Source organism: Gallinula chloropus (assembly GCF_964237585.1).
Source record: "Gallinula chloropus genome assembly, chromosome: 1".
Lineage (NCBI taxonomy): Eukaryota > Metazoa > Chordata > Aves > Gruiformes > Rallidae > Gallinula > Gallinula chloropus.
This window is the reverse complement of record NC_140085.1, coordinates 18,699,049-18,721,314: the sequence shown is the minus strand read 5'-3', so window position 1 is coordinate 18,721,314 and position 22,266 is coordinate 18,699,049. Positions and strand designations below refer to the sequence as shown.

Below are 22,266 nucleotides of genomic sequence, written 5' to 3'. Positions count from 1 at the left end.
CCCCTCCCACTCGGCAGCAGTGCCCCACTGCCTCCTGGCACGCACAGTGTGGCTGCATCTCGCTGTTCAGAAAGAACTCCTGGTGTGTAGTGTGCACTTCTGAGGCTGCATCTAAACAATTTCATTTAATTTTGAGCGTAAACAGAGGTCTGCTTTTTTAACTTGCGCTCCATTTTTATGCACCCTGCTAACCAAGTCAGATGGAAAATGGTTTCTGAGTTTCCCTTTCAGTTTCAGCAGTTGCTTACAAGTCTCAGTTCTTTCTGGTTGTGGCTTCAGAAGACAATCTGGATTGACGTTATTGTGGCAGTTCTTGCTTTATTCACCTATTGCAGCTGGTAATATGCTGTAATTAAATTGTATAGTTCTGCCCAGGAGGTCTTCTAGAAATACTGTGACCATAGAGTGATGAGTGTCTGAGTTAAGAGCCTTACCCAGTCACCACGTTGGAACACTGTAACCAACTAGATTCTTGAAGTGGTGAGTGAGACCCAGCTGAGGTTGTTACATTCTTGAGCTGTCTTGCCCCCTAATTTAAGTTTGTGGAGGTAGCTTTGGGGGCAGAATAAAGTTGTCCTTTACTCTGAGCAAGCTTATCAGAGGTCAGTTTAACTAAGATATTTATTCCAGTGGTGCCCAATTATATTTTAATGCTCTTTAGAAGAAGTATTAAAGAAATAGAAGAGTATTTAAAAAAAGTTGGTGACTTGGTATACTTTGCTATGTAAGTTAGCCATGTGTAAATTGCTCTAACTGTCAGAAATCCAGCAGGCAGTTCCAGAGTAGCAGATGGATTTGGTTAAAGCTAAAGGTCTGGTCTTTCACCTGAAACTTGGAATTTTAAAAGCTTACGCAATGGAATTCTGTATTGTTTTTGCTATAAGGGCATGCTAACCTTCTTGCAAGGTAGCATTTGACCAATTTTTTCAATACAGTGGCTTCATAGAAAGCTAAATGCTTTGCACTGGCAGTATGCATGGCAGCATCAATAAGCTGACAAATTAGATTTGAGGTTCTAGTGTTTAAAGGGCTTTTCTTTCAGCAGGAAATAGTCTCCCACATCAGCTTATGCATTTTAACCTTCAACTTTATATAGCAGCGAAGAGTTGACCTGTCTTTATGCAGAGCCACCTTTCTTAAGGAGGATAGAGAGAAGATTTAACTGAAAAGATTAGAAGTGTATTTTTTTGTGGAGCAGTGAGTACCTCATATTCCTCCCATGCATCATACGCTGGTTTTGTGTGAAAATTGAAACTGTTCTTTAACACACTCTATGAAATTCATTGGTGGTAGATGGAGGAGGTAGCTGTTAAAGACAGGAGGAGTCTTCAGATCTACTGTCAGCAGAGGTAAAAATTAGTTTTGTCATTGGAAATGTGCAGAATTTACGCAAATCTATATGGTGAATGCTTCAAATAGCTTTGATGCAGCGATTTCTCTAATAGGACTGATGCTGATGAAGAGTGCCTATTTTTAGTGGCTCAACTAAAAAATGTCACTTTTTGAAAATTACAGTATGTGTAAGTGTTATGCATTTCTTTGTGTCTTGTCATTGGTGAACATTAGAAATGCAAGGTGTTAATTAAATATCTGGCAAATGTACATAATGCAACAAGGCAAAATAACCTGCAAGTAGCAAGGTTGAGAATTTGACAAGATCATCTTGGTCTTGGAATTTCAGAAATCAGTTAAATTGTAAATTTCACTTACATCACTATAATTTACACCTTAGTTTTTCCCTTGTGACTTAGTGTTTTATTTTCTCTGTACCAGTGCTCTTTTGTTATCCCTTAAGTGGCAGTACAGTGGTTTCCTCATCTTTAAATTCTTTTCTGGATTACTTTTGGCTTCGCGCTTTTTTTTCTGCTCTGCAAGATTGAGTGGTGCATGTCAGGAAGATTAACCATAGCCATGTTGTATGTGGTTTGAATTTAAAAATATTTCCTTCTCAAGTATGAACAAGCACTAGATTTTTTTTCCAGGCAAGACAAATATAGAGTTCTCAGGTGAATTATTTACTGTTTCTTAGGATTTCTGAATTATCTTAAGCTACTGTATTAAAAAGCAAGAGGTATTTAAATGGGATTAAGTTAGAATTTGATCTGCTACTGTATCTGTGAATGACATAAGCAGCAAGTAAAATTCATAGCTTAAGCTATAAATTATCATTCCCGAAAGAGACAAGGAATGATAACCTTCAATCAAGATTTCAAAAATCTTGTCTTCTGCACTCAATACAAATAGGCAAAGCTCTCAGATGAGTGACTGCTGAGATTGGGCAGACACCAATTCCACAGAAATAATAGCGCAGTTAAAAGAAATTCTTTCCCTGGTGGGAGACTATCCTTGGTTTAGACAAATGCCTGAGGATACAGTGAACACTTTTCACTTAAACTTTCTAATGTCTTTGTTTAAGAAATACGGAAACGATTGTTTACTTAGCAATTAGTAAGAGTTTCATGTCTAGACTAGGTGGTTTAATCTATGCTTTTATTTCCAGAAGGCATGAAAGTTAACTTTTTAAAAACACAGCTAGGGGATGGTGCATAGTATCAGGACTTTAAACATGAATGAATTAAAAATAGCTTATCAGACTTTTGAATGTGAGAGGAGGCAATCATCTCTGCCTATTAATGGACTACTTCTAGAGCTGTTTTTGTTTCTACCTCATAACTGTTGTGGCCAGTTAATTTCAAATAGGCTGTTAAACAGATATGATTTTGTGGCCTGCAGAATGTTGTTTTCTGTTCCTTTTGGAATGAAGAAGAGACGTTTCTATTTATTTTTTCAGTTACCATTGTATGTGTGTCTCAGGTCATTGCACAGATGAAGGGTAAGATGCAGTACTGTGTTTAGCAAGGGCTTGTGTTTTTCCATTTAAATCAGGAAGGCACACGACTTATGGTGACATTACTTCATCCTGACACAGTGCCTGCTACTTGTGATGATTTTGTTCCACAGATTCCAGTAACTTTCTGCTTTAGTTCTTACTATGAGCAAAAACAAGTCTATATAGTATTTCTAATGTTAAAAATGATGTTAACCTAATTTATGCACAGAGTAGTCTCTTTCTAAAAGCGTGTTTAAAATTATGCAGTTGCAGTTTCCTAACAAACTGTAGAAAGCCCATAACTGAACATCTAATATTGTTCCTGATAATGCTGATAATGCTTCCTATGGAGAATTGACAGTTGTCTCTACCTGTCCAAGCATACTTTGCAAAACAAACAAGTTAGAAGTACTAAAAAACAAACAGCATTGCTCCCACCCCCTCCAAAAAACAAACCAGCCAACAAACCACCCACCCCACAAACAAAAAGATTTATTGAGGTGTTTATAGAAGCATAGAATCATGGAATGCTTTGGGTTGGAAGGGACCTCAAAGATCATTTAGTTTGCTTAGAAGTTCTTGGTTTTTACTGTATTGTATCAGTTTGTGGAAGCAAGTAATTGAAAACATAAGGAGACATTTAAAAATTGAAGTGTTTGAGATGCCACAAACTTTAAAATGGGTGCTTTTGCAGTTCTGTACAAGCATTACATGCCAATACATTGTGCTTGTAGACGTGAAAAAAGGATGAGATTCATTCTTTGCTATATATGGAAACTAATTTTTATTAGTTTCCTGAAGTATATTGTACATGTTTTCCTAGGAGGTTCCTAAAACCAAGTTTTCCTTGGTGTGTATTGTTATGTCATAAAAACTAGAACTGTGATATGCTTAGAAATTTAGTGGTGGCCTTCAGAATTGTTGTGTATGAATTTGTTCTTCACAAGAAGGGTGCCCAGCTAATGTCAAATAAAGCATTGGTGAGGGGCATTTGCATGCCTTGGTGAGGGGTATTTGGTTCTTTCTGCTATTATGAGATCTTGGGTAATCATTTTCTTGAAATGTCAGATCAGAGTGATCGCATCTTTATGTTCTGAAAACCCAAGTGATTATATGAAGCAGTAAGTTTGGAGAGGCTTTGAATTTTTTGGCTGCTTAAGTAACTTCATGCAGAAGGATTATTAGTGTCTTGTAATTCCAAACAAGTCATGTCTTGCACTTGTACTGTGGTGGTGTTTTTGCTTTTCCTGTTTCCTACACACAGTTTCTTTACAACTCTCTAGTTTTCATTTTGTGTGCCAATGAATAATTTCAGCTTGCATTTTAATTAGTCATATGAGTCACGACATGAAGTATTGAGTTGTGGTGTTTTGAATAGTAATTTATTGATCTCATTTTTGAATGGAAAATGACTAATGAGAGGGATGGCCAGCTGGTTGCAGTGTGAAGGGTGAGAAGCATTCATTTGGCGAACAAACACTTCGGTACCAGCCTCTGCACAGAATTTTTGCTTAACACCTTTGAGGGTTCACAAGAGTCACACAGAGTCATTTTTCAGTGCCCCTGAGGTCTTGCTGCTGTAAAAGTAGATATCAAGTCTATCATATCTGTTTATTTTGAACAAACTGCACTAGACTACAGATCATTTTTCTTTATTGATTGTGAGCATATCGGATTCCATAGTAAAACCCACACCTTTCATTTATTCATTTATTTTACAACAGTAAGTTCCAGGTTCTGGCTGTCAGAATATCTGTAGCAGTGCCACACAGAGAAGACTTAATGCATTTGTCATTTACCTCGTTTATGGAGCAGGGTCTGTGTTGTAGTCTGCATCGAGGTTTAATGAGAGCCAATCCCTGCCTTAAAAGCAGATGGAAGCCACAGCACAAGAGGGCATGATCTGTTAATGAAATTGCTTGCTGCTTAAAAATTTCATTCCATCCTATGAATGGGGGTGAGTTTTTTAAAAGCCATTTAAAAGAGGCAGCTGATGAATGTAATGCGTCTGTGTAACTTTTATCAGTCTTTAAATCTCCATAAAAAAGGGATTTTATGTTAATTTGTATGTTGTGAAGGGTATATCTTACAATGTGTGCCAAAGTTGTTGAGTGATAGGGCAGACGATTTTAATCACACACTTAAAATGGTAAATGTATTTAAGCTTTTTTGCTGTGAAACACCTGGCTTAAAATTTAGCATCGCTGTTTCGCTGGATTTTAGTTTTTCTTCATCTGTGATTGCCCTACAAGCAACAAATACTGAATAGTGGCCTTATAAAATAGGGTGGTTTTGTGATAGAGTATTTTACTGTATCTCTGTAGTACTGGCATGTCAAGTAATGACTTTGTTGTCTACAGTGAAGTATCTTTATGGCCTTAAGTACAACCATGATCTGTAACAGTGTAGTTCTAATTCCTTTCTTTGTATACAGCATCTCTTAAAAGTGTGAGAATGTGCTGCAACATGGCAACACATTTTCATGGGGTATCCGTTATACATAATATTAGATAAAAGTAGATATCATCTGTATTGAAGTTGCCAAGTGTACTGAAAAATGGTTTTGACTGATCGTTAAAACCGAAGCATAAACTTGGAAACAAGTGTGTTGTAACAAAAGGGTGACACCTCCTTTTCCAGACTTGGAGAACTACCTGTGTAACGGCTTTGCCTGTAGTGGATCTGTGTGTCTGGAGAGTGTACACTGCTACCACTGTTCACTGTGGTTGCAGGCTAAAATGTTGCTTCCTCTTTGGCTCCAAGTACCTTTGGAAGTATTACGTTTGAACTTGGTCATACTTCTAAGTGGCAATGAGTTGATTAGGGCCTTTAAGACCCTTTTTTTGAAGATTGAGAGTAGTTTAACCCAGGAAAACTCAGCAACTTTTGGGCTGTTGATTTCCAAACAGTTACTGGGGATGGCTCATGGAACACCTGCCTATCTGCAATCACCTGAGTCCTCTGTTGAAGGCATAATGCTTGAATGATAACGCAAACTGATAACTAACTGTTGTCCCATGTAAGAGGGAAGAAAAACTGCTTCTTGTGATGAAAGTTGTATATAAAATATAAGGCTGTATTGTTCTCTGGTTTTGTGCTGTAGGAGAACTTGAGATATAGAATTATAATAAAGTTACACACCTTCACTGCCCAGCAATTAAGTTTGTACTGCCAGATTATGTCCTTTAAAAAGGGTTAAAAGAATCCCACAAACCAACCCTAGATCCAGAGGTTCATTCCCTTGTCAGAAGAAAAATATTGTAACTGAAAGCACAAAAACCTGTTTTTCATTCAGCCAACTCTTTGTCAGCATTCACTGAATCTTGTTATTCTGGTAGGAAGTAAAACTTGTGCTTGAGCTGTTTTTAAAAGCAACAACAAAGAAAAAATCCAACCTAACAAAACCCCAAAAGGCTCCTGGACTGAAACATGAAGTGCACAACTTTTAGTTTCTTTATTGCCATTGTAAATCCTAATGTAGGTTTCAGTGCAAAGTGAGTTCAGGCATGTTTTTAGTGCAACTTGCTTTGTCTTGCATAGGAAACGGAAGTCTTCAAAAATATTTTTGTCAGTCATATTAATGTCAGATTCTCAAACTGAATTAGAAAAGGAATTTTTGCAGTTCACTTCTGTGGTCTTTCCAGTGGGTTAACAGGAATCTTGAAAAATGAGCTTCACTCCTGTCATTAATCTCTCTGAATGTGACAGCACACAGAAGCAAAGCAACTTAGGACCTGTTTCAGCATGGTTGGCTTTCACACTAGAATGGTGACTGTCACAGATAGGTATCTCCTGGTAGGTCATTGGAAAGAGTAAACAATTGTAAAGGAGTAATGTTTGTAGCAGGTCAAATGTCAAATGTGGATGTATTATATTAAGTTGTAAGATAGCTGAAGTACTTGAGTAAGAACTGTGATATAGCTTGCTGAAGACACTAATTTTGGACTCAGGTTCCTTCTTTTGAGAATGGATATTTTGTTCTTAAGTAGAGCAATCTTACTGCAGGGGGTTGGACTAGGTGACCATTAAAGGACCCTTCCAACCTAACACATTCTATGATTCTTAGAATGGATTTTGTTTCCTGAAGTTCTGGAGTACATGACTGAATGTTAGGATGTAGCTTACTTTCATTTGTGGAGCCTCAGTTCATATTTGAGTTGTGTCTCAGTGTGGTACCACTTCTTAATTTTGTAGAAGAACCAAAGAACATCACACTCATACCTGTCTTCTGTAAAGAAAGTCGTCAGACAAGAAAACCAAAATTTTACTAACAGTCTTGTGGGAACTATTTTTGTGTGTTTGGAGGAAACTAGACTTAGTGTCTTCATGAGAATGCTGCCTGAAATTTAATGTGATATTTGCAGGATTGAGCATGATGGAGACTTTATAGTCATGTATTGGTGAACAAGGGCAGTACAGTTCACATCACATTTGGAGTACTAATTATGTCCCTGTTTCTAATGGAGTGCTTCTTAATGGCAGGAGCCATTTATTCTCCATACTGCTGACTTGTCCTATGACTCTGAACATAGGTTATTTATTCTTTGCTTGGGTTTACTCATGTGTAGAATTAAGTTTTACATACTTCTTAGTGTTGCTGCAATGCTTAATTAATATTTATAAAGACCTTTGACATCCTGTGATGAAAGGAGCTGTGCAAGTGTTCAGTAGTGGTATTATTTTATTAGTGAAAATACAGGAGCAGTCAGGAGGATACCAGTTAATTCAGAGTGAGCAATGGAGTCATTCTGTAACCTTGAGCAGGTCATGCGGGCTTTTGTTTTGTAACATACGCTGGGAAAGCTCTGTGTTGTGCAGCATGTGTTATTAAATGTCATCCTTCCCTCCTCCAGGTCAGTTCTAAATAATGGGGGGTGGGGGGGTGTGTGGAAGTATGCAACTCACTGAGCTGCTTAACATAGCTGGCATTTCTTAAGGAAATAAATCATTAAAAGTAGCAGAAGGTGAGAAGGTAGTGGATGTAACAATTGCATTTTAGAGTCAGCATGAGAACCTGAACACGTGTTATCTGGTCATACATAGAGCAGACCAAATTTTGCCTGTTACAGATCTCTCTCTTATTTGAGTTCAGCATATGCTGTGCTTAACTGCAGCTTCACTGTGAGGTGAGTGTATGTAATCTTTATTGCATTCTAAGAACTCACTCATTCATCCATGGTAGTTAGCTACTAAACAAGTTCTTTCTTCAGGCTGAGTACTGTCTGTATTTGAGCTTTGTGATTGCCAAAATTGATAATCAGCTCTTAGAGCATCTAGTATTTGGCTATTGCATAACAATATGCATATCAATCTCCTGTGTGGTTTTTCCCCTCATCTGACAGAGGAAGGTTATGAGTATACACTGTTATTAAAATGACAAGATACTGATAAACTTTCCAAAAGTATACATCTGTTAAGTCTTAAAGTGGCTAACCAGTTGTCTAATTATATAACGTGCAACAACATTAAATGGAGTTACATGCCATGCTTCATGCATGTAAATACAGGGGCTCAGTTTTTTGTTTCATACAAGATGCTACATCTGTGTTTCACTCGTTGCATAAAACACATAAATATAGTTTAAACCAAGATGCTTCAAAACTGTTACCTAAAGTATTTTAGGAAGAAACCAACTTGCCCAGTGAAGTGTGAGGCATAGCTGAATGCAGGTGCTGGTTTGGGCGTTTGTCTCTGCTGAGGATAAACAATGGTTTGTAGTCTTCAAGAACACTAAGGGGAGGGTGGGGAGAACATGGGACAGGGCATGATATCTTTATATAACCCTAGTTATAAGTCTTAATTTATGGAGCATGCTTAGTAGTAATGGAATATCAAGAATTTACGTTTCTAATTCCAGCTGAATGTAAGCAGATAAAATATGTTTCAAGAGACAGCAATTTGGCAAGTGTTTCCCTGACCTGCAAAATATGTTACTTTGTCTCTAATTTAGGCTTCTGATATGGATCTGACAGTCCTGAAACTTCATAACTGAGTATTTGTAGGAAGTAACTGAACGAATTTTCTTACCTGTTAAAAAAATAAATATTGCCCCTGGGAATAACTGGAGTGGAAAACACAAACCTTAAAAACCTTTGCCAAGAAAATCTGAGCAAGCTGTAAGAGTTCTTTTTTTTTTTTTTTTTTTAATGTATTAGCCATTCAAGCAACCTTAACTTGCTGGTTCTTCCAGCTTGGCCTACAACAGATGAATAACAACTTTGTGTGGAAAACCTTGTTCTTAACTTCCCACTGATAAAATTAAATACATTCTTGCTTTAGTATTTTGATTTAGTATAATTAAAGTAATGACTTAGAGTTTGATAAATGTTATTTTCATTACTACAGTGCCCTGAAGCACTGTATATGGAAAAATGTACAATATTATACAGATCTGGAGGTATGTAATGTGCTTGTCAGGCTATTAATTAACTTGCATAAAGTGTTTTGGTTTTTAAAGCAAGTGAATTTAGAGGGTTTCTTTGGAAACTGAATAAAAGTAAACAATCAGATCACTTATAAAATGAAATGTAAATTATATCATGATGTTGTGAGGGTACCCGTATAATATTCCCATGCAGGTACCATTCCAAGCACCACCTCGTTCAGTTGAAAGCAGCATGCCTCTGTCTGGGTTTGGAGTGTTTTTTCAGTAACTTAACTGTTACTAAATAGAAAATACTTCACTCATGCATATATTTCAGTTTTTTTCTTGATCCCTGTTGAAGTGCCATACCATGAAAGTTATGGAAACCTCCAGCATTTTAAAGTATATTAAACTACAGCAATAACACTGTAATGTGCTGTCATTTAATGTTTTCTTTATTTTCACCTTCCACTAAAATTATATCTTGTATCTCCAAATAGTTTGGATGTTTACCAGGCTGGCTTTTAGATGTCTTTTTTTTTTTTTATGACTGAGAAACACAACTATAAAACTGTCAGTCATAATCCAAAAACTGTTAAAGTTTGTTTTAAACGTAGCTACTTCTGTTGAAAAGATTGTCTGAACCAGTTTTTTTACTGTATACATGGCCCTTGCTGTTGCCACAAATGATGGTGTAGCAGAAAATGTTTCATTTAATTAAACTATGTTATACTTTTTCAATATTCTTCCTGAAATGTCACATTCTGACATTAAAACAAATGTCATAATTGTTGTGCATACTGTGGCATAGTTACCATAGCAAATAGATTAGTTTCTTGGGACTTTTTTTTTAGTGTTAAAAAATAATTCTATTCTTGGCATTTAAGACAGAAGTTTGTAATCTAAGAATGTACAGAGTTGCATTTGTTAAAATTAAGTTTATGGCATAGTCAGGAGTTAGCATTTGCTTTTTAACTGCAGTCAGAAGATTAACAGTAAACAGGTTTTTTATAGCACTTACACATACCTACAAGAATGCGTTATTAAGGTGTCCATAATGCTCATCAACTTCACTTGCATCAGAATTTGTAACCAGTATAAAGCCCCACTGGTAAAGCTGGCAGGAGAACTTTGAGCTTGACTTGTGGAGTTGATGTGGGCTGCAAAATGCAGCGGTGTACTGATACAGGTACCTGCAGTGGAGGGGAGCTCATTTAGGGGGTTCTGCTGCAGGAGACGTATCTGTAATTATAGCCCTGCTCACTGGACCAATAAGTACAGAAATGCTCAGTCTAAGGGAATAGTATTTTTTGAAAAAAGGATTCCAGAGCTTGATTGCTAGGGTCAGTGATAGAGAGTTGGTTATAGTCAGCAACGTGAAGTCCACTGGCAGCGGGGCAGTATGGTGCCTCATGCAAGTCCGCGCTGGGGCTGATAATGTGCAACATCTGTATTAGTGACCTGGTCAGTGGGATGACGTGTACCCTCAGCACAATTTCAGATGATCCTGAAGTGGGCTGAGTGGTTGATACCACTGGAGGGTAAGGTTACTGTTAGGGGAACTCAGCTGGTTGGAGAAAATGGTCTGACAGAAACCTCTTGAAACTCAACAAATGTAAATGCAAAATGCTACACCTGGGGCAAAATAACCCTGTGCTGTAGTATAGGTTAGGCATCCACTGACTAGGAAGTAGCTCTGCAGAAAATGCACCTGAAGGTCCTGACAAGGAAAAAGTAGAATGTGAGTCATCATGGTGTCCTTGCTGTTGAGAAACCAGCCATGTGTGCTGGGGTGTATTAGCAAGGTGGCGTGGTTTCACCCCAGCGAGGAGCTGAGCACCACACAGCCACGGTCTCCGGGGCGAGGAGAGGAGGGGGGGGAGGAAAAAAACAAGCCCAAAGGCAAACCTTGTGAGTTTGGGACAGCAGAGAGAGAGAGAGAGAGAGAGAGATAACAATTACAGGAGTTTATAGCAAAATACACAAAACTGGTGACACAATGCAGTTTCTCCCCAAGCTGCACAACTCAGACCATTCAGCCAGACTGGCCCCAAGCCGTACATCCTGGAGCTGTGTGCTCCTCCCCCACCAGCCTTCCTTTGTGCTGAGCATGACATCATTGGTATGGAATATCCACTTTGGCCAGTTTAGGTCACCTGTCCTGGCTGTGTGTCCTCCCAGCTTCCTGGGTGCCCCCCACCTTCTCATTAGCATGGCAGTACAAAAAGCTGAAAAGTACTTGACTGCTTGGCAACAACTAAAACATGAGTGTTTTATCAACATCATTCTCATCCCAAGTCCCAAACACAGCACTGTGCCAGCTGCTAGAAAGAAAATTATCCTAGCTGAAACCAGGACACAAGGCTATAGCCAGTGAGTTCAGAGAAGTGATTTTTCTCTATTCAACACTTAAAAGTCCACCTTCGACGTACTGTGTCCAGTTTTTGATCTTACACAGGGAAGAGACTGACATACCAAACGGACACTGTTCTGGAGCACATCTTGCACAAGGAGAGGCTGAGAACTGGATTTGTTCAGCCTTGGAAATAGAAGGCTAAGGGGGTAGTGTTGCTGTTGTATTCAGCTGCCTAATGAGAGGGTATAGAAAGCCATACTCATCTGGAGGTTGTGCACAGTGATAAAACAAGAGACAGAAAACACAAATTGCAGGAAAGAAGTTCTAATTAGATACTGGGGGAGGCAAATACAATGTGTGGAAGAAATGGAATAAGACCACAGTGGTGGTAGTGTCTCGGTCTTTGGAGATACTCAGAATGTGACTAGGTTCCTGAGCAACCTGCTTGATGATGGCTCTGTGATGAGTGTGAGGTTGGACCAGACTCCAGGTGACTTCCAGAGGTCCATTTAGTCAGAATCATTTGTGATTCCGATGGCGCGACCAGTAAGAGTATCATGTATCTAGCTCAGAAAGTGTTACTTAGTTCCAAAAGATGATTGGTTTAAAAATTAAAAATTATAATTTAAAAGCCAAACTGGAAAGGACTGTTTAGGCAAGAGGTTCTGTGTATCTTTCTGTTAGTTTTCAAATGAAAGATATTTTTTTTTTCTCTCCTGACATGCAAACCATTCAAGGTTACAAAACTGGTAGAGTTTATGTCACTTAATCTTCTAATACAAAGCAATACTGGCAAATACTTGTGTAGACTGCACTTGCAGACTCATAAGCAATCCTTTAAATGACATCTGGCAGTGTTCCCAGGTAGCCTGCTTTCATTTTAAACCCCATGTTGTGTGGCAAAGTAGTTTTGAATGTGTAGTGAGGTAGGTAAAATGTTCTTTTTGGATGGTGTAGTAACAGGAGGTGTCTCCCATGCTAAGGAAAGTTCAGCAGCAGCCCCTTTGGAGTGGTCAGCTGTCCAGAGCTTTGATTACACACACAAATACACCCCCCGATTGCAGAAATGAAGGGTATTAACTTAATAGAAGATAAAGGGAATTTTTTTTTTTTCCAGGTAGTCTTTCTTCTTATAAGCTGACATTATGGCTTTAGTGAAAATTCAGGTTTGAAAGAGTGCATGTTACCTGGATAGGTCATTTGTGGCAGAAAAGTTCTCAACTGTACTTCTTGAAGACTGACAGTTCTTCCCTTGTCATAAACCTGACTTGTTTCTCTCTAAACCTATATTAGAGACAGGTTCTTTGTTGAGTTGTGGTGGTGGTAGCAGTTACCCATTTACTCTTCCACTGCTCATTTCTCTACGTATTTTTTGTGGGTCTCAAAGCCAACCACAAAAATGTTTTCTTGGTAAACAGCTGTAGATAATAGAGCTTTCTACATTTGTGAGTAGATTTTAGAGGAAAATGAAGGTATTTGATAATCATGTAAAACCTTCAAGTCCTGCATAGAACTGTCTTGCTTAGTGAGTGTTCTGATACGATAGCATTACTGGGCATCTTAATTATAGGCAGATTTTTAACTCAATGTTTTACCATTCTTGGCCTGTTTTTATGACTTCTCACAGTTCTCTAACCACACCTTGTCTGTGTCTTCGGTACACGTGAGTGTGCATGCTATGAAATACAAGTACTGATCTGTAAGAGCTCTAAAGCATTTGAAGGCTGAAGTAGGCGATAAAACCCAATTCTTATGCTGTGGAACTTTAGCTATAGCTCTTCATTTCCTTAGAACTTCCCCTTTATCAGCTGTGGCTAACATTTGGAAACTTCAGATCTTACTTGGAAGCAATTATTTTAATGTAGAGGAGTGATGTAGCTAGAAAGAGTAATTCTGTAAAAGGAGTGCAGTCAAGAACTATAGAATATTAAAAACATTCTCATTTTTATCTTACACAATCCAAAGTTTTCTTATTAACAGGGGACTCTTCAAACTGAAATTGATCTACACCCTGTGTCTCCAAACCAGTTGCTGGAGTGTTGAGGACAAACCTCCTTACTTACGAGCATTTGTTGTTGCATTGTAAGGCTTATACAGTCCAGCTCTTTAAAGTAATGAGTGCTTTATGGTCAGAGGTGGTTGGTTTCTATTATGTTAATCATTATACACATACATACATGTATGTGTGCATGTAGATATTAAATACTCCACAAAGAATTACTGTATTAACAAGTCTAATAGCCCTCTATAAGGAGTCTTTCTTTAGAAAAGTGTACTTTTAGCAAAGTCAGCATGCTGATATTTGAAGTTCGGGTTTTTTCTACAGCAACTTCAAATTACTGATGTTTTGCAGTGATAAAGTCATATCAGTTGTTCCAGATACGCTATTTAAAGTAAGCAAACTTTTTGCTGTGACGCTGTTTTGGTGGTCAGCCAAAGAGAAGAAAGCAGCTAAACTGTTAACTCCTTGACAAGCAATAATCTATTGCCCTTCAAAACTACTGCTTTACAGAGCAGGCACTTCTGTAGTCTCTTAATTTAACACGCGGTGAAGAGTATACTGTGTGTATATAAAACTGACAGCTTGCCCTTGGGGGAGTGTGGAGGTGGGGTGTGACACTTTTGGTAGTCTTACATGTGTTTGTACTATGTACATATATGTTACAAATATGAAAATTTTAATTTCATACTGTAAGGGAAAGCTGAGTTCTGACAACCTGGATTTTACTTGTATTCAGAAAGTGTGGGACAATCGTGTGTTTGCTAACTGGTTGATTTTAAACTGCGTAGCTTATCCCTTATTTCAATATTGCAGTTATTCAGGGATGCTGTAAATAAATGTGAGTCTTACTTCAAGCAAACAAGTCATTATTTTTTCTTGAAATTTTTGTACTTTTAATGTCCAAGGGTGCCGTTGTTTTTTTTCTTAATAAACATCGGAATTAATTCAGCCTAAAATAATTTCATATTCTATTTTTGTCAGTTCAACGTAAAGACTGACTTTCTGAATGGCTGTCTCCTAGTTAACCAGCTTTTGTATGGCTTACAGCTGTCTAGGGTAGGCATGCATGTATTGCTTAACAAGTAAGGTGTCAGGGATGATGTTAATTTCAACATTTTTTTGGTAAAATGCATCAATCCCATTTGGAATCTTTTGATCAGTGAGATCATAACTGCTTCATGGCTTAGTCCGGTGGAAGTAATATACCTTTAGGAATTTAGGGTGTCTCAACCCTAGGATTTATCCCATGTTGTGTTACTTCAAACTTGCTGCCATTTGATGTTCTGTTTAAAAGTGTGGGAGCATACTTGTGCGTCTGGACATGCCATGCTCTTATGTTGTTAAAATGATGGGAGCATATCTTTTAAGTTGGGTGTGTTGGATGAAAGTCTGAGTAAAACTGTGAAGATTTCTATACTCAAGTTATAAGCAGTGAATGTTTTTAAGTGTATTTTTATATATATACTTTTATGCTAGAGGATCATACTGATAAAACCCCTGTATCTGTTAGGAGGTTCACACAGACACAGGTAATAATGCTAGGGTCACGTATGCAGAACATGGGATAAAGAAATTAAATACAATCCAGAGGAGATCTTCTTTTTAGGATATTGGAATAATGTAGGGGTTGGCTTCAAAAGGAAACGCGTTCATTTTTACAGCTGATCTTTCTATGATAGAGTTTATGGAGTTTGAACTGTGTGGATAGGTGTTGTGATACAGTTAAGTTGCTGTTTTGTTCAAACACAACCGATTTAACACATTGCTTTGAAAGGAGAAGATTCCTTGCTCCCTGTGTGTGCTACTCCTGCTCTTCATCTGATAATATTATATGGTAATCCCATTTACAAAGCGGGGAGGTGAGTCCAGGTGAGATTGAGAGTTGAATTTAGTTGCCATACAATCAACTGAGTTCCAGAGAAGGCTCACACAAGGGAAGGCTAGGGACAGAGCTTGATGAAGAGGGGCAAAGTGGAAGAAAATGAAACTTACTTATCCAGTGGCAGCAGCAGCATCACAGCAGTATCTAGTTGTGAAATACTGTAGAAAGGTACTTGCTGTTCCAAGAGATTTTGTCTTTGTGTAGATTGAGAGGAGCTTTTGCCTTGGAAGTGTAGCTGGCCTTCAGCTTGTTAAAGGTGTTTTGCAATGTATCTGACACACCAATATCTAGGGCGTATTACTTACCAAAAATTCATGATCCTGAGGACATTTTCAGAAGTGCTGTGAAGCTGGAGACTTGTAGTTAGAGCTCACTGGAAATTCCCATCTTGATGAAAGTTGTATACCGCACTGTAGAATAAATTTCTGGTTTAGTCCTTCAAGTTTTGAATCTTTTTGTGTATTTCTAAATTATTAGAAATATATTTGTAGTCTGATACTTTGGGTTACTAGAGGTCTGTCTGTAAGAAAGAGTCAGATAAATGCTCAAATGCTGCCTCTATGTGAGACTGGTCCAGGCGTGCAAATCATAGTCTCACATAAGGTGATGGCCTTCAGCTGTGGTTAGTTATGGCTAAAGGGAAAGTTTAACAGTTGTTAATGTGACCTTGTACCTGAGTAGATAAAAGCTTGTTCTGTTGAAAGAGCTGCTGATCCTACAGATGTAGTTTCAGAGATTCCCCCTGTTCTGGAAGACTATCTAGAAGTTGGCTCACAGTTTGGAAGCAGATTTTTAAATCATCCTATGCTTATTACCATGTAGAGTACAGGATGCACCTTTAGAAGTTCACTGTCATTCCTGTGTTGTGCCATAGTATAGGTAAGCAAAGTTAACTGCTGCAGGTGAAGTGTGGGGTCAAGAAAAGGGAAGATGATTCAAAGTGCAAGTGCTGGTGTCTAGTCTGTGTCTTTGCGGGTGAGGAACTTCCAGACACTGCTGTCCCGTTAGCCCTGTGGAAGGAACTGGGACTTGCGTACACTAACGTGTCAATCCTGAGTTTCTAGGAATTTTAATGATTTTTTTACTTTTCTTGGATGCAGTTTTAGTTTGAGGGTGACTTTATAGAGTTGTGGGGGTTTGTGTAGACTAATACTGTCACTTTATCTCTACCTATCAAAGTGTGTTTCCAGCAGATAATACGTAATATATAGTACGTCATCTTGTTTCACAGTTCAGTTTGTGATAGCAAGAACTTTGAAGACAACTTCTGTCTTCTACCCCTGCCTCAAGCCTATTTGTCACAAGAATAAGGGTTTTTTTAAAGAGAGTTTTCTGGAAAAACTAATATTAGGATTTTGCAGGAATGTAACGTGTTCTAAAACTGAAAAATTGCTTTGGTGGGGTGCACATGTGCAACAGTTTCTCTTTATTTGTGAACTGTTAATATGTTTTACTTTAAATATTCAGAATTAAAGCCTGTAATATGCTTTTAAAATAGTTTCAATAATGTTGATTCTGAGATTTGTGGAAAATACTTACATGCAATTAGGTCATACTTTTAAGATCGACACATGCTTTCTAGAGGAAAACTAGAGTAAAAAGCTGGCTGCTGATTGCAGTTCAGCAAACTTCCTCTTCAGGGTTGTGGTGTGTCCGTGTTCCCATTACTATGCGCTGGTAACAAAAACCGGAACCACACCCCATTGTATTACTCTAAATTCACTTGTTTGGAGTTGGTGAATTTTCTCCCCATGTTGATTTTGTCAATATAAGCATCTGGTTGCTGGAATGTACATGACACACACACACCAGTTTCCTTCACCAGGCCATGAAGAATTCCTTTTAGCTAAGGAAAGAAGGTTAATAGGCAGCATTGTCTTCTGAATGAATCAGTGAGGTACTTGAAAGCTTCGTTTATGTTAAATTTATGAGAACATTTAACGCTGCAACTTAGATTTGTGTTTAATAAGCTGCTTGCATACAACTGAAAAGGGAAACCATTGATGATAAAACTTCAGATGTTAGTGAAATGCATCAAGCATTCAAAGTGGGAAGGTGACAGGTGTGATACCCAAAATGGTAACAAGCTACTCTCCTCTCTCTTTAACCCCCCTAATTCAGTGAACTTTCAGTGTAGTGGTACATCATTATCATGTCTGTAGCATCGATTCTTGCTCTGTCATTTGGAGAGTGTAACTTCATACTTCCTACATGTTAGGAGATTTCAGTTATGCTTTGTCAGGAACCCTTCAACCTCAGTAGAAGTCAGGTGTGTGCTGATATGAGTTGAAGCCTATATTACTTGAAATTGATTATTGCTATGCTGTAGGTGATGACAATATGTGCAATTGGATATTAAATGTATATACCTACTAAAAGAGTGAAAGGGGAGGATGTCATCATGCAAAACAAAGGGCTTGTCTGCAGCCTTAGTACCACAGATCCTGTCCATATATGCCTGAAAACAAGGCGACAGCAGTAGCAGTCCCTGTGTCCTGAACTTTGCAGGAGTAGAGATGACCAAAACTTGGTGTTCCTGCAGGCTGTGGTCTTCTCTCATTGGTTCCTTTTATTGTTAGTGCCAGATGTTGTTGTAAGCCATAGCTTCAGTCTGGTTGACTATGAACTTTTTCTCATTCTTCTCCATTCCCTGCTCCTCCGCTCGCACAACCAAGGAAGGTGCTTTTAAGTAGAAGTCTGTCTGTGTGCCAGGCAGTTACTGGAAGTCATTTTGTATTTTGATCCTACCCCTTTTCAGCAGCCCCTTTAAGACCGCTCTTAAGCTTTTGCCAGCTGCAAGGAAGGTTTTTGGAAATAGTATATTTGTAACTGGCACTACAGCCCAAAAAGCACAAATATCTTGACAGCACAAAAGCAGTAAGCATAATTTGAGATTATATGAACTCTGAAAGATGAAGATGTCACTGGGGAGCTTTTTCATATTGCTTACAATCTGTGGGTTAAAGAACATGGAAAAATTTATCTCAATGCTGCGACAGACAATGTGAAGCATACTAACCTCTCCCCAGCACTCCATGTCTTGTGCTGCTAGTAAATCTGAAAAACCTGTGGGGCTTTTCCTTGCCAGAGTTTAGGGCTGGGAAGTGTACTTTGACATTTTATAGCGAATAGAAAAGAGCAAGAACTGACCTGGCTTAAGCAATACCAGACAGAATGCAATAAAACAGTGTTCCATATGATCTGGAATGCTTGCCTCAAACTTCGTTAAATGCAGGCTCAACTTGCCATTATATATGAATTGCATTTGGTAATAACCTCAGGATGCTGTTACTAGGGACTTGCCTTGACTTTATCCATTTTCTCCTTCCATGAAGGAAGAAACCCTACCTTTAGGAAGCCAGGAAAACATTTTAATGCTGTCCATGGAACCTTGTCTCTTAAAGAGAGTTTTTAAAGCCCTCAATTAGGAAGCTGTTAACACATAACATCTCGAAGTATTATTGTAGGAATCGAGTAGCTACTTAAATGTCTGGTTGTACACTGGCTTGGCTGTATGTGCTGAAAATGCAAACGAAGATTTTACCTACACCATATAAATGCCATGACGAAAAATTTTGAATGATGTGACAGCAGACCCAACTCAATTCTAATCTTCTTAAACTGTGGACAAAAAAGAGCTTTGATTTCTGCATAAGAAATACTTCTGTACCATTATAAATTCCAGTTTTGTTTATGAAGCCGTTCTGTGTTTTATAGGATGTTTTTTATGAAAGATACTGAGTTGTTAGTTTTTTTCTATTTGTACAGTACACATCTCTGGTCTCTGACCCTACCCCTCATCTGTCAGACCATCTTTTTACACTAATTGTCTTTGTCTTAATCTTTTGCTATAAAAAGAAATTACTCCAAAAACTTGGTCTTAAATTTACTTTTAAGGTTTTAAAGAATTGGTTAACAAAAATGTGATTCACCATGGAAACAGCTCAGCCAATAGCGCATGTGCAGTAAATTAACCATTTTCTGGTACTTTCATATTTGGTTTGAAACATAGCAACAAGATGATAGCTTGACAACAATAGCAGCTGCACATATTTTTCTTCCTTTTTTGAAAGAATGTTCTTGTGGAAAAAATAGATTCCCTGGAAAGTAATTTATATTACCAGTTTCATCACAAAAATTCTGTGGGTGGGTACAATAGGCTAGAAATCAAATTAGTGATTTGTATAATAAATGATGGTTTTGATTTGATATGACATTTCTAGTCTCTTACAAGTGACATAGCTACAGGCAATGGAATAATCTCTTCCCCTTGTGAAGATAAATGTCGTATCAGACCAAACCATCTTATATTAAATTACAACTTCCCTTTTTTTTTTAGAATATGAAAAGATTCATGAGACTGTTCATTAAATAAAAGCACAACCCAATTAAAAGGGTACTTTGGCCAGAATGGCTTGAAGATATTTTCTAATATCAGGCATGTAGTTAATTTATATAGGGTACTGCCATAAGAGGCCTGATCGGAATAAAGGAATTTTCCTTTATGCAGCAAATGGTGTGATTGTGACCACACTGCACTAGAAGGTGCTTTTCTTACCTCAGTGAGGCTGAAACCCTCAAATGCAAATGAAATATGATAAGAGGAATCTACTATTTTGACTGACTTTCTGGAGGGGGAGAGAGATAGTGCAGGTGGCTCTTAGAGAACTAGGTTGTACTCACCCCGTTTTTTTGTTTTGGCAGAGAGAAGGAGCAAGAAAGGGAAGAACAGTTAATGGAAGACAAGAAAAGGAAGAAAGAGGATAAGAAAAAGAAGGAATCTGCTCAGAAGGTGGGTTTTTATGTTTTGAATTCTTTTATCCAGCTGGAACGTAAATAATTTTAGTGTAGCCAAGATGTTAAACTGTATTTGAGCTTAAAAACTTGATTGTTTAGTGCTTCATTAAAGACGACTCTGCGTAATTTGTCTGGCACTTAAATGTTTACCTATAGACATTTCTTCCCTTAGTTTATCATGTTGAAGTAAAATAAATGCTTTGATATAAAGTAATAAACTTAAGCTACATAATATGGACTCTCTTGATCTATGCAATTCCTGCTACTTTGAGGTGTTTGGAGATTAAAATGCTGCCAGGTTTTTGCACATTTTGCCATAAAATTGACTCTCTTCTGGAGTAAGTCTTTAGGAAAGAATACTTAGTACTGAAAATTCCCTTTATTTTTTTCCTAACTACCACTTAGGTTGTTGAGGGGGAGGCGGGGGGGATTGTTTATTTTGGGTTTTTTTTCCCTGTAGCTAATAGCAGTTTTGCTGTAGTATATCAGATTGAGCTGTGGAGAATTGGTACGTCAGTGACATTTTTATTGCTTGGAAAATGGGTTTGAACACTTGGTATATTAGAAGCTCTCTATTTTGCTGAAAATAGAGTAGATCATTCTAGGAGTCCACATATGAATCTGAGTCTCTTGCAGCTTTATCCGTGCTTATTACAGGTAAAAACTGTTCTGTCTAGTTCTGGGCTTTTCAGTACAAGAGAGATGTAACCAACCTGGAGTGGGGTGGTTATCTGACAAAAGAAGAGAGGTTTAGAAACCTGGGACTGTTCAGCCTGGGGAAGATAAGACTCAGGGTGATCTTGTCAGTCGATCTATAAATACTTTGTAAGAGGGACTAAAGAAGACAGAGTCAGGCTCTTCTCAGTGCTGCCCAGTGACAAGGCACAAAGCACTGTGTGTGAATGGAAATACAGGAAATTCCACTTAATCATAAAAAGACTTTTTGCGTGTGTGAGACTGGGCAACAGCTGGAATAGGTTTCCCAGAGAGGTTCTGGTGCCTCCATCTTTGGTGCTCAAAAATGAGTTGGACATGGCCCTGTGCAATTTGGTTTTGATGACTTTGCTGTGAGTTGGGGAGACTCTTGTGGGTGGGTGGGGAGCAGGGGTGGAAACTGTAGATCTCCAGAGGCTCTCCCTTCCAACGTCAATGATTATGTGAATTTGAGAGCAGAAGGCTTTACTTTCTTTCAGTAGTATCTCTTTTTCAGTTGTTTCAGTAACAGCAAGACCCTACAAAAAGATCAGACATTGTTCGGTGTTAGATTCTGTAGGTTTCTGATTTCAGTAAAATTTTGGCTTTTCTGGAGTCTTTTTAAACCTGGCTTTTTCACAAATTTGAGTCTTATCAATTTAAACTAAGTTTGGATAAACTGCTCTGTTTCTGCTGTCTTTATCCAACCATTGTGTTGATACATCCCCAGTAGTGCTACAAAAGATCAGTAGCTACAGAGTAAAATTTCTTCTGTGTACTTTTTCTCTCGGTGTTCCTGCTGTTTAAAGCTCAAGTATAAAAAGTATGTGTACGAGCCAGGAGGAGCAGACCCTGGTAAATAAAGACTAGTGGTTTGAGGGCTAAATGCTGATAGTAAGTGATACAAGAGAAACTTAAAAAGGTTGTACCAATCATCTTGATAACGTACTCTGAGTGTTTACTGAGGAATTGGCACTTTGAATGCAGAGGAGATTTGCCAGCTTCCCTGTGTGGTCTCTCACCTACTAAGTTATCCAATATTATTGAATGTTACAATATTTTGCCAAAATCCTGGAAGGATAAATGCTAGATCTCCTAGAGACCAAACTTAACAGTAGAACTTGGAGACATCTGGGAACAGCAAAGCAGGCAACCAAAGAAAACATAAATGTTTGTGTTCTTTCTGAGTGACTCTGGTGGTGTACACCAAATACACAGCAATGCTTTGGGGGTACCTTTTTCAGACAGAATTTGTGTAACATGGAGCAACCGCTTCTGGCTCGATCTTCTGAAACTTTAAAAATAAAATACTAGAAAAATCACTTCAGCAGAGGTTACAGAG

At 38.2% G+C, this 22,266-nt stretch overlaps 1 protein-coding gene across 1 annotated transcript in view; it reads left to right on the top strand.

The window, feature by feature from the left end:
- The window catches only part of TNRC6B (trinucleotide repeat containing adaptor 6B), a 128,409-nt gene that overhangs the window by 65,278 nt on the left and 40,865 nt on the right, over positions 1–22,266 (top strand). The window contains exon 5 of the mRNA XM_084262754.1: positions 20,139–20,226. Coding sequence (XP_084118880.1) covers positions 20,139–20,226 — 88 coding nt within the window. The remainder of the gene's footprint in view (positions 1–20,138; positions 20,227–22,266) is intronic.